At 32.8% G+C, this 16,669-nt stretch overlaps 1 protein-coding gene across 1 annotated transcript in view; it reads left to right on the plus strand.

Moving 5' to 3' along the window:
- Positions 1-16,669, plus strand: part of FSTL5 (follistatin like 5) — a 711,768-nt gene that overhangs the window by 384,763 nt on the left and 310,336 nt on the right. The window contains exon 6 of the mRNA XM_029939311.1: positions 6,975-7,095. Within this exon, the coding sequence (XP_029795171.1) occupies positions 6,975-7,095 (121 nt within the window). The remainder of the gene's footprint in view (positions 1-6,974; positions 7,096-16,669) is intronic.

A 16,669-nucleotide genomic window follows, 5' to 3' on the forward strand; every position in this document is an offset into this window, starting at 1 on the left:
TTGATCATTAGAATAAGATATGGGAATACATAGGTGCACTTGACCTGGTGGAATGACACCTTTGAATTGTTAGCTGTGTTGAAAGATAGATATTCTGAAATGTATTTAACATTTTAATGTTTATAATATGTATATACATTTATATACACACACATATTATATATATGCAGAGAGAGAGAGAGAGAGAGAGAGAGAGAGAGAGAGAGAGAGAGTGAGCGAGCATGGGAAGGACTAGAGAGACCAGAGAGAGAGGAGAGGGGGAATCCCTGGCAGGCTCCATGCTGTCAGCACAGAGCCAGTCCCTGGTCCCCAAGTGACCAACCATGAGATCTTGGCCTGAACCAAATTCAAGAGTCAGTGGGTTAAATCATTGAGCCACCCAGGTGCCCCAATTTTGAGAGTTTATTTGAGCAAAAATTGATTTGAGTCCAGCAGTGCCAAACCAAAAGTGGTTAGAAGCACTCTGCTGAGGGGAAGTAGGAGAAAACTTTTATAGAGAAAAGGAGAGAAAAAAATCAGGAAATCACTTATTGCCCATAGCTTAACACATCCTTGGCTACTTGTGAGCGGGTGTTGGTTTTGAAATGTTGAGGCATTTACAGGCTTAGACTTTGGGCTGTTTGTAGAGGCACCAGGACATTAGAGCGCACTCAGTCGAATGGCTTCCTTGTTCACAGCAGCCAACATAGGGTTCTTAAAGTGACATAGTGCCAACAGTGTGGAAAATCCACTCCTTCAGCCTCTCCCTATTTCATAAAATAACCACCCGTAGAATTTAAGTAAGCAAAATCATTCCCTTGTGATTCTGAGTTTAAATAAGCAGCTGTATTGAGTATATTGATTTAGCTCTTTCTTCATTTAGATTCTGTCATCTTAATAAGCTGATTCACATTAGGCATGCATATTAGAATGAAATATTTCCCTAATGTGCACACATGCCAACTCTTTATTAAAATAATAAAAAGAGCTACTTGTTCACAGGATTTAGATTATTACGTTATACATATTTGACTTAAAAAGCTATTTGCTCAATGACTACCATATGTGAATACATTTATGAAATTAAATAAAAAGCAAGAATAAATAAGACTAGATATTTTTAAGCTATAAGGATGAGCATTGCAATGATGTTTTTGCAAACTTTGTGCATATCAATTTTCTTTAAAAATTATTAGAGCTGTTAGATAGGGAATGGACAGTTCATCTTTATTTTGAGTTGATAAAGCCTATTACAATTTTAAATGTTTTTTTAAAGAGGTTCTGCTGTCTAGGCAACATATTTATTTACAATAAGACTGGTAAGAATTGTTTTGTCTAATAAATAAAAAGCTATTTTAGTGGGAACAAACTAAATACAAACAAATAAGCACTTGGATGGCTAGAAAAGGGAGATAAGTGAGAACTTCCAGGGAATGCCTTGGTAATTAATCCTATTTAACATTTAAAACCCCAGAAACTTTCGGGTATACAAAATAAGGCAGCAGAAACCAGATATTTGACTTAGAGTGGTAGTAGCAAGGCCAGTAGGTAGATCTTAGTAGTACTGGCAATTTCCTGTCAAGTGCTAAGTTTGCAGAATGATAATAATAGCAACAATTAGCACTTAACAGAAAGGTAAGGCCCCTAATTGTTGGTGTGGGTGCAGCTTGAGGCTACAATTAAGAAATAGTACTTTCAATTCTATCTGAAAACCTTTATACCTAGTTTCAAATTCTCCTTTTTAATAATGTTCATAAAATGCACAAGACAACTGAAAAATTAAAATTTTGTTTAAAAAATTTAAACATATTATTTTTAACATCTTTCCTTTAGAATGTTATGGTGCTTTTAAAAATTTGACATTCATATTTGAAGAATCCCTGTGAGCCATATACGATTCCTTCAAAATAAATTATTTTTTCTTCCCACCAAGGGTTGAATAATGTTATCTCTTCAGCGAATTTTTCAAAAGAACTCATGTTGGCCCTATTGATTTTTTAAATGTTTCCTAATGTGGATGTCACTAAAGAGATGTAATTAATTTTAGTATGATCCCTTTCTTCTAATACACCTGTTGTAAGATAGCATGTTATATATAATTAAACAATTATAATTTACAATGTTAATTATTTACTCTGTCTTTTCACCTTGTTTATTTTTTAGAGCACTGTTGACAATCTGTAATTGTCTTGTTTATTTAATTATATGATTATTTATTCCCACTCATCCTTTCTAGAAAATTAACTCTATGAAAACAAAAACTATGTCATTCTTGTTTACTACTGTATCTCCAAACACTACCACATTTTTTGGTATATGTTAGTTGTTAAAAAAAAAAAAAAAGAAAAGGAAAAGGAAGAGGGAAAGGGAGAGAAGGAGAGAAGGAAGGAAATCAACAAGGAGATATTCAGGGAACTTAGTAGAGAAGCCAACCCATAGTGATATATGGGAGAGGCTTAAAGAAAATGCCTAAAGATATGTATTTCCAACAGAGTGTATTTATTACCTGACTCTTAGGCTTTGTTATCATCTAGACATTTGCCAAGTAAACAGTGACTATATCTTCTCCTCAACTTCACAAATGTGATGTACTCTCTTTAAAATGGAGGAACACTGAGCTCTGATCTACTAAGACCACTGTAATTGTGATGTGCTCATGATTACTGTGAGGAAAAAGTTTGCAAAGGATGAGGAAGAGCTCGTCCTCTGATGAACTCTTGGAATTTTGAGTGGTTTACTTTTCCATGAGTTTACAGTTGCTATTTTTCTTTGTTTCCACCAAGAAGAATAAGAAAAAGACACAGAATTGGAAGATTCTATGTCATTGTCCTTCTAGGCCTCATGTCCGTGTCATCATCACCATGATCTGACTTGAGAGCATTAAAATTACCAATGTATTGTATCTCCTTTATGAGATTCAGTATAATAATCTTTGAATTTCAAGCCATGATATATTCCTGCAAAACCAATATCCATGCAAGGCTAAATATATTCATATATTTATATATTTATATTCATATATTATATATTTATATATTCATAGCAAGGAGACAATCCTCTGCACCCACTGCTGGCATTTTCCTTTTTTATTTCCAGTTTTATTTGTCCTTAAATAACTTACTGTCTGACATATTATATATTCTACTTATATATTTATTTGTTCCCTTTTACTAGCATATAAATTCCATATGGGATGGTTTTTGTCTATCTCATTGTTTAGTCTAGTTGGCCAGACTAGAGTCTAGGAAAGTGTCTGCAACATAGTAGATATTCAAAACTGATTTGTTGAATGGATACCTGAATAAACCAAGGAAGCAGAATAATAAGGAGAATAGTTTACTTTGGGGAAGTTTTGTTTTGTCTTGTTTCTTTCTGTTTGGGGACAGAAAAGAATACAGTATCAAAGTATATAATTCTTTATGCAACTTTAACAGTTCTATTACTTTGAAATTAAATATGTACCCCTCTGGAATACTGTGTATCTGAGCTCCCTGGATGGCATGCATTCTGTTAGTACCTGTATTTTGTCACACTGACTCTAATCTCTGTGGAGTCCAAGATTCACATAACTTGTTTTTTGATCATTAAAGAGAGTGAGAATCTTTATTTTAATTATTATTATTACTTTTAGTCTTGGGGAGCTCACCAAAACATGGTAAATTTTGGAGACATACTCAGTATTTTGTAATAGATAACAAAGATAATATTATGAGTCACCTCCTTGACTAAAGATTCATTGTAGGATACCTCAATAACAGTTGTGAATCTGGTTCTATCATGATCTCTGGCTCAGAAATAACATGAGTGTTTTGAGGAGCCTAGACTGGGAAATTTTGGAAATCAATACCAGAAATTAAAAAAAGAAATGCAAGCAACTACAAAACCCCTATAAGTTTGGATCTTCTGTACCAACGAGTACTTAATGTTTACTGTGCACTTGGGAAATCTGCTTATTTTCTATCATATTTTCTTTTTTTAATGTTATTTATTTATTTATTTATTTTGGGGTAGAGGAGAGGAAGAGAAAGACTTCCAAGCAGGCTCCTCACTATCAGCACAGATTCCCTTGGGGTGTGACCTCAGGAACAATGAAATCATGACCTGATCTGAAATCAAAAGTTTGATACATAGCTGACTGAGCCACCCAGGCTCCCCTTTATCATCCCTTCTTGCAGATAGTTAAACTTTATCAAAGCTCTAGTTATCTAAAGCAGTTTCTTCATGCTGGTTAAGAGGTCTTAAGAAAGTACCCTCTTTATTTAGAATACCCTAGACTACACAGTTCCCATTGGGAACTCTAAAGGGAAGAAGAAGCTACTAGAAAGTATGTTTTTAAGTAGGCTGCTTTGTTGACCAAAAAATGGAATAAGTGAAGAAAACATATGCTTGAAATATTGAAGATATGAGAAGAATCACCTCTCTCCTATATATGGGCAGGGTCCAGTATAGGCAAAGTGGGGGTTTTGCTAGTTTGTTTGTTTTTTGTTTGTTTAGAAAAGTTCCTAGCCAGAACCATTTGCTTCTCTAGGACACACTCGTAACAGCACATCCAGCTTAAGTTGTATAATCATGATCAAAACAAGATCAAGATCAAATCAAGATCAAGCTAGTCATTCAGGAAAACGGTAGAAGTTCATTCTCTTTGTCCATTTAGACCTGATTTAATAGGAATAAACTGCTAAAATAGAAGATATGAGACATAAAGTGATGATTTTTCTCCAGGTTTTCCCATCTCCTCTTTATGAACATCTATGAGGATAAAAATTACTAAAAATACTATTAAAACACCTGAACACACTAAGCTCTGACGTCACTGCATCCTTAAAATTACCATCATGTTAGCATTGAGATCTTTAGGAAAAACAGAGAGACGTAAGATGAAATATGATGCTTCCCTCCAACCCCCGGGGAAAGTCATTTTCCATGATCTAACAAATAGCAGATGGAGAATGACTGAGGGCTCTGCTGCTTCCTAAATAGAAAAGCAGTATTAGTTTTCTCATTAGGCTTATAGAAGAGATGGCTTCAGCCGTTAGGTAGTTGTGTTAATCTCTCCAGCCGGACTACACAAACGTGTACGGCTTTACACGTCATATAAATAACGTTTAATACTCCCTCTCAACAATATCTATTTATATGGATCAAGTAAAGTAGATAAAGGTTTTGCCTTTTCCCCCCTCCAAGGCAGCAAGCATCAGCTTAACCAATGAAATGTGAATATATTACGAAAGAATAGAGAATCCGGATATCATAGAAGTTATATTTAGCCATGTCTGTCTCTGTGTCATCATTGCTAAACCACTCGGGTGGCTACCGAAGGGGGCCGGAGGCTCTAGTGACCCGTATGCTAAGCTCCTTCCTCAGAGCTACCTCTAGAGCTCATCCACACTCAGGGAGAAATGAACTTTCAACATAGAAGTGTTCCCCGAAGGCTTATTTGAAAAAAAAAAAGTTGATTGCATCTGAAAATCTTTTGGAATTAATATCATTGATCTGCTATTGATATAACAAAGAAAGTCTGGATTCACATTGTGAATAAGCATGTGCAAGCTGGTGTGGAAATCTGCAGTGAATTATTTGAGTAAGAAACACATTATATTGAAAAAAATCATTATTTTTGACTTTAAATGATTACTTTTGACTTTATATGTTGTCTGACATTTAACCATATGTGTGTGCATGTTTATGTGTGTGTGTGTGTATAAATATGATTTTCACAATAGTCAGGAGAGTTAAATATTAGTATCTTCAATCCTTATGTAAGGAATGGTTAAGTGATTTGCCAGAAATTATAGAAACATATTAAGCGCCATTGGCAGAGCAGAACCCAGAGCTGATTGACTTCAGAGCCTGCATTTTCTCATTACATGGCACCACCTTTTAAAAACACACACACACACTCGGGGCGCCTGGGGGGCTCAGTTGGTTAAGCGACTGACTTTACCTCAGGTCATGATCTTACAGTTCATGAGTTTCAGCCCCACATCAGGCTCTGAGCTGACAGTGAGGAGTCTGGAGTCTGCTTGGGATTCTATCTCTCTCCCCCTCTGCCCCTCCTCCACTTGAGCGTTTGTTCTCTCTCTTTCTCACTCTCTCTCAAAATAAACAAAACATAAAAGAAGATTAAAAAACACAACTATAATGCACAGCTGTAGGCAATGTGAAACACTGCCTCTGTTTGTGGGAGAATGTGGAAAGCTCTGGACACAGATACGGAGCCTCCCAGATGGATGGGAACGTTTGAAAAATCTTGGGGAGGCTCTTTTATATATGACACAATAGTCAAATCAGTAGAGTATAAAAAAGCCACCGCGTCAGTCCATAGGACAGAGCACAGAGTAGAAAAACAGTTTGATGATTTTTCTCACCCACACTTGGATGGATTTTCATCATCAATTGGTGCATTAATTCTCTCTGGCTCTTGGAAACAGTCATTTGCTTAATAGCTCTTTTGTGACCAAGGGAGTTAATGCACAGCCCCAAATGGCTTAACTTCCAGCTGAGGAGGAGTTTGTGCAGAGAAAAAGAAAAAAAAAACCACCACACAAAACATCTAACTTCATTTTTCACAAATAATTTGAAGATGAAAGTTGGAACAAACGATCTCACTATTTTTGTTGAGAAAGAGCCTGCTTTATTTTGACAGAGGTCGCTGAGACGTAGGAGGCAATTTTCATGTGGAGACATTTCCTTGAGTCAGTATAAATGGAGCAAAGAAAATGAGTGAAATACAAAATGTCCTTGTAAAGCTCAGATTTTCTGGGTCCTACTGTGAGATTTTTGTATTAGAAAGTTTGGACTAAATTCTAAGGACGTGTCTTAACTTTTTAACTTTATATCTTTAGAATGGCTAAAAATAATTGTCCAGTAACTGAAAATCAGGATTTTTCATAGGCTCAGTTCGTTGGCCTCCTGCAGTGGTTATTATGTATGATTAATTATGCTATAGAAATGCTAAGACGGTTATAATTGTATGGCTATAATTCCCTTGTCAGGTGATAAAACAGGAAGAACTTGGCAAGGATCTTTCTGATTGTACTTTGTATGATCTACTGAAATATGATGATTTTAACTCTGACAAGCACCTGGCCCTTGAAGAATTTTATAGAACATTTCGTGAGTATAATCTTCATTCTCTAATTCACCTTTGTTCATTTTCTTGCTTCTTTACACAATCCAGTATGTTTGCTTGATATGAGAGTACAGGCTGTTTTGTTTTGTTTTGTTTTGTTTTAAGAGATGTGGTGTAAGTATGATAATTAAAGTGCTGAAGTGTATTGAAACATACGTAAAAGCTAAGAGATGCAGTAATTTTAACATGAAAAGCTGGAAATATTTGAAAACCCTGGCTTTTAAGTTCTTATTGATTCTCATTGAAAACATGAATTCCACAATGTTGTTTCTAGGGGTTTGGCGGGAGGAGTAACACTTCACTGGTCTTCACCATATATCAAGAACAATTAATTATTTACATGGTGACTTTTGTTTTTTGGGGGGTTTTGGGGGGATTTACAATATAGGGAAACCAAGGTAGGTTAATAGATAAAGTTTACATATATATTAACAATAATTAGTGTACAAAAGGAAAATTGTATTTATGTTAAGGCACTTTGGAATAATTTATGTTTGTTTAAATTGCTTAAAGACTTCTTAAAATTGATTATTTATGCTTCTTAAAGGGGAGTTAAAAAGTTTTAAAAAGTTATGTGCCAGGTTATTTTTTAAAAGTAACCCCAAGAGAAAAAAATTAACTATTGGTATTTGAAAATCACCAAAGAATCAAAGCTCCACAGGATTTAAGTCGGCACTGAAACCAGTATTTTTTTTTCTTTCCTATCTTTTATCTATCTAACTAGCTAGCTATTATCTATCCTCAATGTGACATATATGCACTCTTACATATTGCTTTCAAAAAAAGACAGTGAATAGGATATGTACTTGATGTAAAAAGATCTCATTTGAATTATGCCTCTTCCATCTATCAGTGGTCTGATATTAGGGAAATTACTTAAATTCCCGAAAATCCGTATAAATATGGTTAGTAATTTTCTTGTCATATGATAATTTTATATTAAAACATTAAATTAGATTTATGTAATTTTTGATAAAGTAAAATGATACATGTGAAATAGTTGCAGGTGATGAAGCTTTAAGACAAGATATCAATATGTTCTTCACGTTTAATTAAATTTCACTTCTATTTTCAATTAAAAGGCAGGATGACAAGGCACAGGATGACTCCATAAACAGTTAACCCCTTAAAAATATGTCACACACAAGGTGAGACAGCTTTCAAAGACAACAACAAGAAAGCAGTATTATTATTCTATGTTTGTAGGAAGAAACTGAAATACAGAGAAGTTAAGAACTAAGTGGCTGAGTTTATAATCAAAGCTATGTTAGACTGTGAAGGCTTTGTGTTTTTCATTAAACTTTATGCTGTAATAGGAATCATTTTGTGTATTCATGGTGGCTAGGAGAAGACATTAAGGCTTTTCCAGAAAGAGATTATATTTATATTATTTTATATCTATATTTCATTAACATTGTCATATATTAATTTACAAATATATATATGCAAGATAGAAAGAGATAAAATTCATAGAAGGGACTACTATGTTAATAGTTGAGATGACTTTTATGTTAAGTGAGTGTTATGTTAAGTGAGATGAGACTATAATCTTGTTTGGGAAATCAAGAAGACTTTTTGAAGGTGGTAGCAATTGAATTATTCTCCAGGATGAGTGGATATGGACTTTGGGCAATAGGAGATAGGAAACTGGACAAAAAGTATAGCATAAATAAAAAGTCAAGTGTATAACATACCAGGGTATTTACAGAAATGAATTCAACTGTAATATCGCTTCCAGTACTGAAATTCTATGAAAATATAGCAGTTATTATTACTATTTTACTAACGTTCTAATAAACAATCAGTCTAATCTACTAGCTCCAATTCCACACCCTTATACAATGCAGATACATGGATTTGACTAAATAAAAGTACTTGAAATTTGTAGCAAGAGAAGAAAATATTTTAACATATGCAATTTATCAAGCGTCAGTAAGATAATTAAATGAATGTTTGTGAGAATTTTTATTAAAAAATACTGTTGATGATAAAATGGTGAGCTAGAAAGTAAAACAATAAAAATAAAGTATGAATAATATATTATTTTTATGACAGTACAGCAAAGACTGAATAATGATCCCTGGCAATTATCAGTAAGTAAAAATCTTGTCTAGAATACTGTTGCTTTTACCTATCACAGGAAAAAAATGATACTGTGTTTTGGATATGATTTGATGTTTCTAAGGAAGGCAAGGCAGATCAGTATATTGTTCTGATAAAGAAAATTTTGCAGTTCAGAAATTTGTATCATCAATAAAAGCATTCAATAGAGAAGTAGTAAAGTGTTGCCTGTGAAGAAGCTAAATTATACTAGATACTGTTGAAGTTGGATGGAAAAAAAATCTTTATGATTTGGATTACCTCTTAGAAGTAACAATTTTATGGAAATTATATATAGTAAATGCAATGAATTTAATGAATATTATAATGATTCTGCCATTAGGTCAAAATTATGCATCACACAGAAGGTCTACATTTTTAATATTCTGAGTCATAAAGAGATATTATGTAATGAAAGCACTTGGCAATCAGCAATCACATTAGGAGTTTATTTTCCTTTTTGTATAATTGCAAAACTCTCCCTTAAAAATGATAAAATAATGTTCACTTAGTCACTTAGAGAAGATCATGTTTTTCTAAGTAATGCTAGAATTATATGAAATATTTTAGTATTTTTTGTGGTCTCACCAGGCGATTTTTTGGAAAGTATCACATTTTCAGTGTTGCACTTTGTTTAAGCAGGTCATCAAACTATACAATGATCCCTTAGAGATAGCAGACCTGATTTGTATGGATTGTTTCTGCATTAGCAAGAAGTATTCATACTTCTTGAACAGAAAACATGTACCTATTTCTTTCTTTTCCATCTATTATAACACTTTACCACTAAACTCACTTTGGTTTTGTTAAGTTTAGTGGCAGGCTTTTTATAATGGCATAATTTCAAAAAGTCAGTGTATTATAAAATGCTAAGGTAGTAGCATGAATAAAAATGTGCAACAATAGTGAGAAAAACAATCTATTCAAAAATCATGTATTAAGTACCTATGTGTTTAGAATGTTGTGATAGTTAAAGCAACATAGAAAGATTGTGTTCTTTCCCTTAGGAATATATCATCTCAGACAATGACAAAGATGACCGATCTAGTAAGGGTAAAATAATCTTTTTTTTAATTTACATCCAGAATGATTCCTCCAGATAGTTCTTAAAATGAAATTCCAGAAAAAGAAACAGTCCTTAAATGAATGTTCAAAAGAATAAACGAATTCCAGAGAAGTTACAAAAAAAAAAAAAAAAAAAAGAAAAGAAAAGAAAGAAAGCAAACACGTAAAGAACTTCTTTTAATCCATTAATTATTTACTGGTAGATACAAAAATAGATTCTCAAGTTGTGTTTTATTAGTCTTTCTGTCTTAGTCTTTATTAATCTTTAGCATGTTTTTAGTCATGTTATAAAAAGTAAAGTGCAAACAAGAAAAATTTAATGGTAAAAATATTATATCATGATTATTATAAAACTATTAAAGTGTTATTGTAGTTGGTTATAAGGTTTTTATAAAGTAGCCTTTTCTTCCCTTTTTGGATAAAAATAATTATTTTAGTATTTAACAACAAGCTTTGGATGTTATTCTTAATTTTGTCTCCAGAATTTTTGGTGTTATTAAAAAGATATTTAAAATAACTCCTCAGTGTGAGCATCAAGCATTCTAAGTCATGCCTTGGTGATTAACAAATTTGGAAATCTATCTTGTGGGATGAAATACATTTTAAATGAGGTCAGTGGCATAGTTTTGAATACTTAGAGGAAACACTAAATCGTCTGGTCAGATGGCAAATACCTTTCACCCAGGCATTTTGTAGTCTTGAATGATTTCAGTTAAATGTGAGATTTTACAGGCAAAAGTTTCTTATAGAATTAAAAATGAGTGAACAGTCAGCAGGTGCTATTATTAATCACAAGGACTTGAATTAGCATATGAGAAACCAGCACTTTTTTTCTTCCCACTCTAAATTTAAATGTTTTGTTGTTTGATTTGCACACAGCACTATATTTTTGCGTTAAATCTGTAGGTAAGTGTAGCTGATTTGCCGTTAAACATGACCACACACTGAATTGAGACAATTAATTTTCAGAAATGATGTTCAGATAAATATATGTTTACCTATTTTTGCAGTCAAACTCAGTTAAGATGATAAAGTTTTATTATATGTTCATTGGTTTTAGGAATTAGTTGTTTTTATTTCCAGCTAATAAAAAGTGGTGCCTTTGGCTATCCAGAAAAATAATATTTGTTTTGAGAATGTTTTTATGTACTTTATTTTGTGTTAAATTATACATTGCTTTGACTCTAGTGCTAAGTCTTAAAATTACATGAAGAGTTTGCAATTCTGATAGATTCTTCAAATTCTATTAAACTGTTATGAGTTGCAGTTCCCAAAGCCATGTACATATACTTCAAGATATGTATGTATTCTAATAGTTCAAGTTCTAATGTTACACTTCAATAAATCTTTATCAATTCTAAATGATCTTTATGTGTGGAAAGATCCCTGAAGAGATGTGCTTCTACTAGGCATGAAAGAATTGTTTTTTTACAAGCATAATGCATCAACTGTGAGCATTTATATTGAAACTAATGATATAATAGCTCTCTCTCCTTTCATAAAAAGAATAGATAATTAGGATTCTAAAATGTTAAAATACTAAAAAAAAATGGACGAGTTATTTTAAATTACCTAACTATTCATGATTATGTTCAAAATGTCATCTTTCTTTATATGAAACACTTCTTAATGGAATTTAGATTTGATAATGACATTATGAGGAAAAAATCATTTTCTAGGAAATTACAATTTCTATAATAAAAATATTACTTATTGGAACCATCGAATAATCAGAGCAATGAAATATGAATATTATGTTAATATTCATAGATATTAGATCATTAGTATATGAGAGACATTTATTTGAGATAAATGGCAGAGTTTAGTGATAAGAGTTAAAACTATTACAGTAATATGGGTTAAAGGTGAAAAGATCAGGACTAAAGGAGAATAGTAAAAATATAGAGAGGTGGTCACACTTGGGCAGTAACTTACAAGTAGAATCATCTCGATTTGATGAGTAATTACATATATATGGGATGGAGACAGTAGGGTCAAGGATAATATCCAGTTATCTAGTTTGCATACCGAGGTGAACAATGATACCGTTCACTAAAGTAGGGTGCACAGGAAGAGAAGGAAGTTTGGGAACATATACTGAGTTAGATTTTCAGCACATTGGCATATTTACATAGAGACATTTGGTTAGAGAATATTGTGACCTAAATCTCAAGTAGGAGTTCAGGGCCACAAATTGAGATACGAGGTATATAGTTAACACAAATGGGGAGGAGAAGAGAGAAAGAGAGACACAGAATCTCAAGCAGGCTCCAGGCTCTGAGCTGTCAGCACAGAGCCCGTTGCAGGGCTCTAACCCCTGACCGTGAGACCATGACCTGAGCTGAAGACAGTTGCCCAACCCACAGAGCCACCCAGGCAACTTAGGGCCTGACCCTTATTCGTAGCTCAGATCTTGATCTGACCGTTCATGAAATCAAGTTCCACCTTGGGCTCAGAGTGCAGAACCTACTTGGGATTCTCTCTCTCTCTCTCTCTCTGCCCTCTCCTGCCCACTTATGCGCACAGGTGCACGTTCTCTCTCCTAGAGTAAATAAGTAAACTTTAATAAATAAATGAATAAATAAAAACAAATAACAACAAGAAAAACACTTAGAGAAATAGAAAATAAACCAAAGGATTACCTCATTACAAAACTATACTAAGAAATTGTTGACCAGCAATTTTCATGTCTCAGTTCAAAACAAGAGAGTATATGACAGATAAAGAAATGACCAGTAGATTGAATACTAAGGAAGCTTGGGTGATTTTGGTCACAGCACTTTCAGCAGAGATGTAGGGGTAGAAGCAAAAGTACTGGTGGTTGAGAGATTAAGTCTAGAAAGGAAAAGAAAAAGAAAAAAATGGAAAGAAAAAAATGAGCAAAAAAGTGGAGTGCACAAGCATACATCAAGTATATATTTAGATAAAATCTAAAATAGGTAACTGTTATATGGTTTTAGTAGTTAACATGACGGTTGCCTTTGGAGGAATTGGTGGGTGATGGGGGGAGAACACAGGTGAGAAAAGGCTTCTGTGGTACTCACAGCATTTTACTTTTTAGCCTCACAAAAAAATCCCACACTCCTCCAGGAAATGCTGTATTAGACATTGATATAGCTACTATAGAATAGCCCCACGCACAGATCATTGTAGTATGAAATCTCACAGCAACTTTAATTGCCTAGCACATTAGGAAAATAACTCTTTTACTAAACACTTTGATTAAAAAATTAACTCACTTGTTTGTATGATTATACTTTTCTATGTTAGAGTGTATAGATATGGCCTGACAGTTTTGGCGAATATAGGTCAGCACCATTCACTTACAGGTAATTTCCACTTTATTCTGCTGTTCTTCTATCTAAGTTCTTTAAACCTTACAAGGAAAGGACTGTCCAAAATTATTGCTGAGACCCACTGCTGCAGACATGTATTCCAAAAGGACAAATTTTGTCCTAAACATAATAAATTGTTTGTGTATACCAACTGTTAACAGAAAGACAACAGGTAAGGCAATACCAGCTTGAAGTATAATTTAAAAAATAATCAAAGTCTTATTTTTTTTCATTTGAATAAAATGCCCTTTGGATTGCTAAAATTACCTTAATCGTTTGTAGCAGGTGCACTTTTCTTCTTTTACCTATAGCCTCCATCATGATTTCTCACAGGTATTTTTGCTTGTTGAACTAACTACTTGAAACTTATAAACGCAGAAATAATTAGATATTTAACTTTACTTTTATTTCAAGTGAAAACTTGTATTTATTCCTTAAAGTATTGACTCCTTGTCATCTAGATATTAAGAGTAGGGCTTTTTGTGAAGCAAAACAACATTGAAATAAGAAACAATAAAATAGAAATTGATTAATCATTCTTAGTTTTCTATGCTGTCCCATATCTTGTGGATCTGACTCAAAATCACTTTCTGGTGACTTCAGCATGGTATCCAGCAGTAGTGTTTGCCTAAGGCTGTTTTGGACTTTCAAAATCATTTCTGTAATTCATGGGTGCTATGGCTTTGTTAACCCCGTATTCTTTACACTAATTTCTCAGAAACTCTTGGTTGAGCTTTGCGTTGTGCTTATGTGGTTCTGAACCTTATCTGGATGGCATCTTCTTCATAATGGCTTTCCTGTGGAGATGGCCAGCCACAGGGCTCCTTCAGTGTCATTTGGCCACAATGGTGTTGCTGCAGCCTTGCACCCAAGTCTTAGCTTCAACTTACAGTATTTCAGGTGCACATGGGTAGCTCTTTAGTAGAACTTGAGACTGTTAATCTCAGGGTTGTAAATTCAACCTCATGTTGGGGGTGGAGCCTACTTTAAAAAAAAGGAAAATAAAAAAGAAAGTACCTAAAATTTCTGAGTGTATACCAAAGGGATTTAATTTTAACTGGCTAAATATTGTTCAACAATTTAAAATAATTTGAGTGTAGTCTATCATGTTTTAATTTCTAGCTGTTTTCTGAATATTCTACTCAAGATAGTCTGAGAATGCATTTCGTTTACATTTTCCAGGTGAAAATTTCTTTATAGGATTCTGCTCTGTCAAATGATCCACTATGGAGACATTTATCCCCACAGTGAATGCCATGATATTTAAAATCAAGTGCTTTTTAAATATATAAGATAATCATATATTTTAGGCAATTAATCTTTTAAAAATAATTTTTAATTCAAGATTTGAAAGCTAGCACTTAGAAAATACATTTTTGCTGAATGTATTTTAATATATGGTTATTATTACCTTCACACTTTTTTTCTTAAACCAGTTAGAGGCCTACCCTCTTAGTTAGGGGAGATCTACCACTTTCATAGTGTGGTCACATGGGTGTAACCAGATAAAACAAGAAGTTTTAAATAGGCCTTATCAATAACAGATAGAAACAATAAGATTTAAGCTGAATGTCTAATATTAGTTTGAATTGTTTGTCTTGTTAAAAAAGAAGAAGAAATGAACCAACCCAAGATAAAATGATTTTTAAAGTCTAATCAATTTTAAACCAAATTACATATTTTTAAAGTATGGCCAACAGATTTCTATTTTATTAACTACCATAAATTATATCCTTTTTAATAAGGAAAATTTATTTTGTTTCTTGTAGTAGTTAAAACAGAAAGGGACAAAAGAGAAAATAGGAATACATTTTAATTTCATCATTTACTTTTAATCACTTTTTTATACATATATGTACATATTTTTTGAAAATCTGACTATATTATTATATCCTTTAAATTTATTTTAATATTCCTTCTTTAATTAATTAGGGTAAATATCTCAACATTGATTAACTTAACAGTTTTTAGGAACCAAGAGGGTGGCTCAGTAGGTTAGAGTCCAGTATCAGGCTCTCTGCTGTCAGCACAGAGCCCATTTCAGATCCTCTGTCTCCACCTCTCTCTGCCTCTCCCCTGTTTGCACTCTTTTTCTCAAAAATAAAGCAACATTAAAAATTTTTTTAAAGAAACAAGTAAAATTTATTATTTTATAGATCAAAAAATATTATCACACTATATGATCATTATGAGAATGAGAATATTTTATATTCTCTTCCTATCAAGTTTTAAAATCTAGCATATATTTTATTTTAATTAATTATTTATTGTACTCATTTTAGTTTTATATTTTTATGTATATTAAGATATACAGTTTTCAAATTAATAGCAGAATCTTTTTAGTATGTCTTTTTGAAGCATAACAAAACATAAGTCTAGAATATATTTTATACTTACAGCATATTTCATTTCTCATTTTGGACTAGCGACATTCTAAATATTCAGTATTCATTGACTACTATCTTGGAGAGTATAACATTAGAGTGTTGAAAAAAATCTACCCAAAATTTTATTCCAGTGTTTCTGTAAGTGAAACTGTGTTTATTCAGGGACAACATAGGCATGTAAGAAACCTACAGATTCTATCATCTATCTATCTATCTATCTATCTATGTATTTTTCATGAAGTATAATTTACCTTAAATGTTATATTAGTTTCAAGTGTATAACATATTTATTTGACAATTTTGTTATTTTGAATAGGAGGTTAAGCACATGTTCTAGTTGTAAATAAACAACAAAGTGTGAACTTCATGCTAATGTCTCTTTTTCAGGAAAACAGAAAAATACACATATATAGGATAAATGTAGTCATCTAAGCAACAAAATTATATCCTCAACATAAGTGAGATGTTTAATTTAGAAACAGAATTCAGTAATATATATTTAATGCCACCCACCTTGAATCGCTATATCCCCAATGTACTATCAAAGGGTGATTTAAATCATATATCCTCTGCCCACAGTTAGTACCTTTAAAATGTTTTTTTCTGAATTTTTGCTAATCTCATCGCTGAGGACTATTTTTTCCCCTCTGATTTAAAACACATGCATCAAT

This window comes from Suricata suricatta, chromosome 1, assembly GCF_006229205.1.
Source record: "Suricata suricatta isolate VVHF042 chromosome 1, meerkat_22Aug2017_6uvM2_HiC, whole genome shotgun sequence".
NCBI lineage: Eukaryota > Metazoa > Chordata > Mammalia > Carnivora > Herpestidae > Suricata > Suricata suricatta.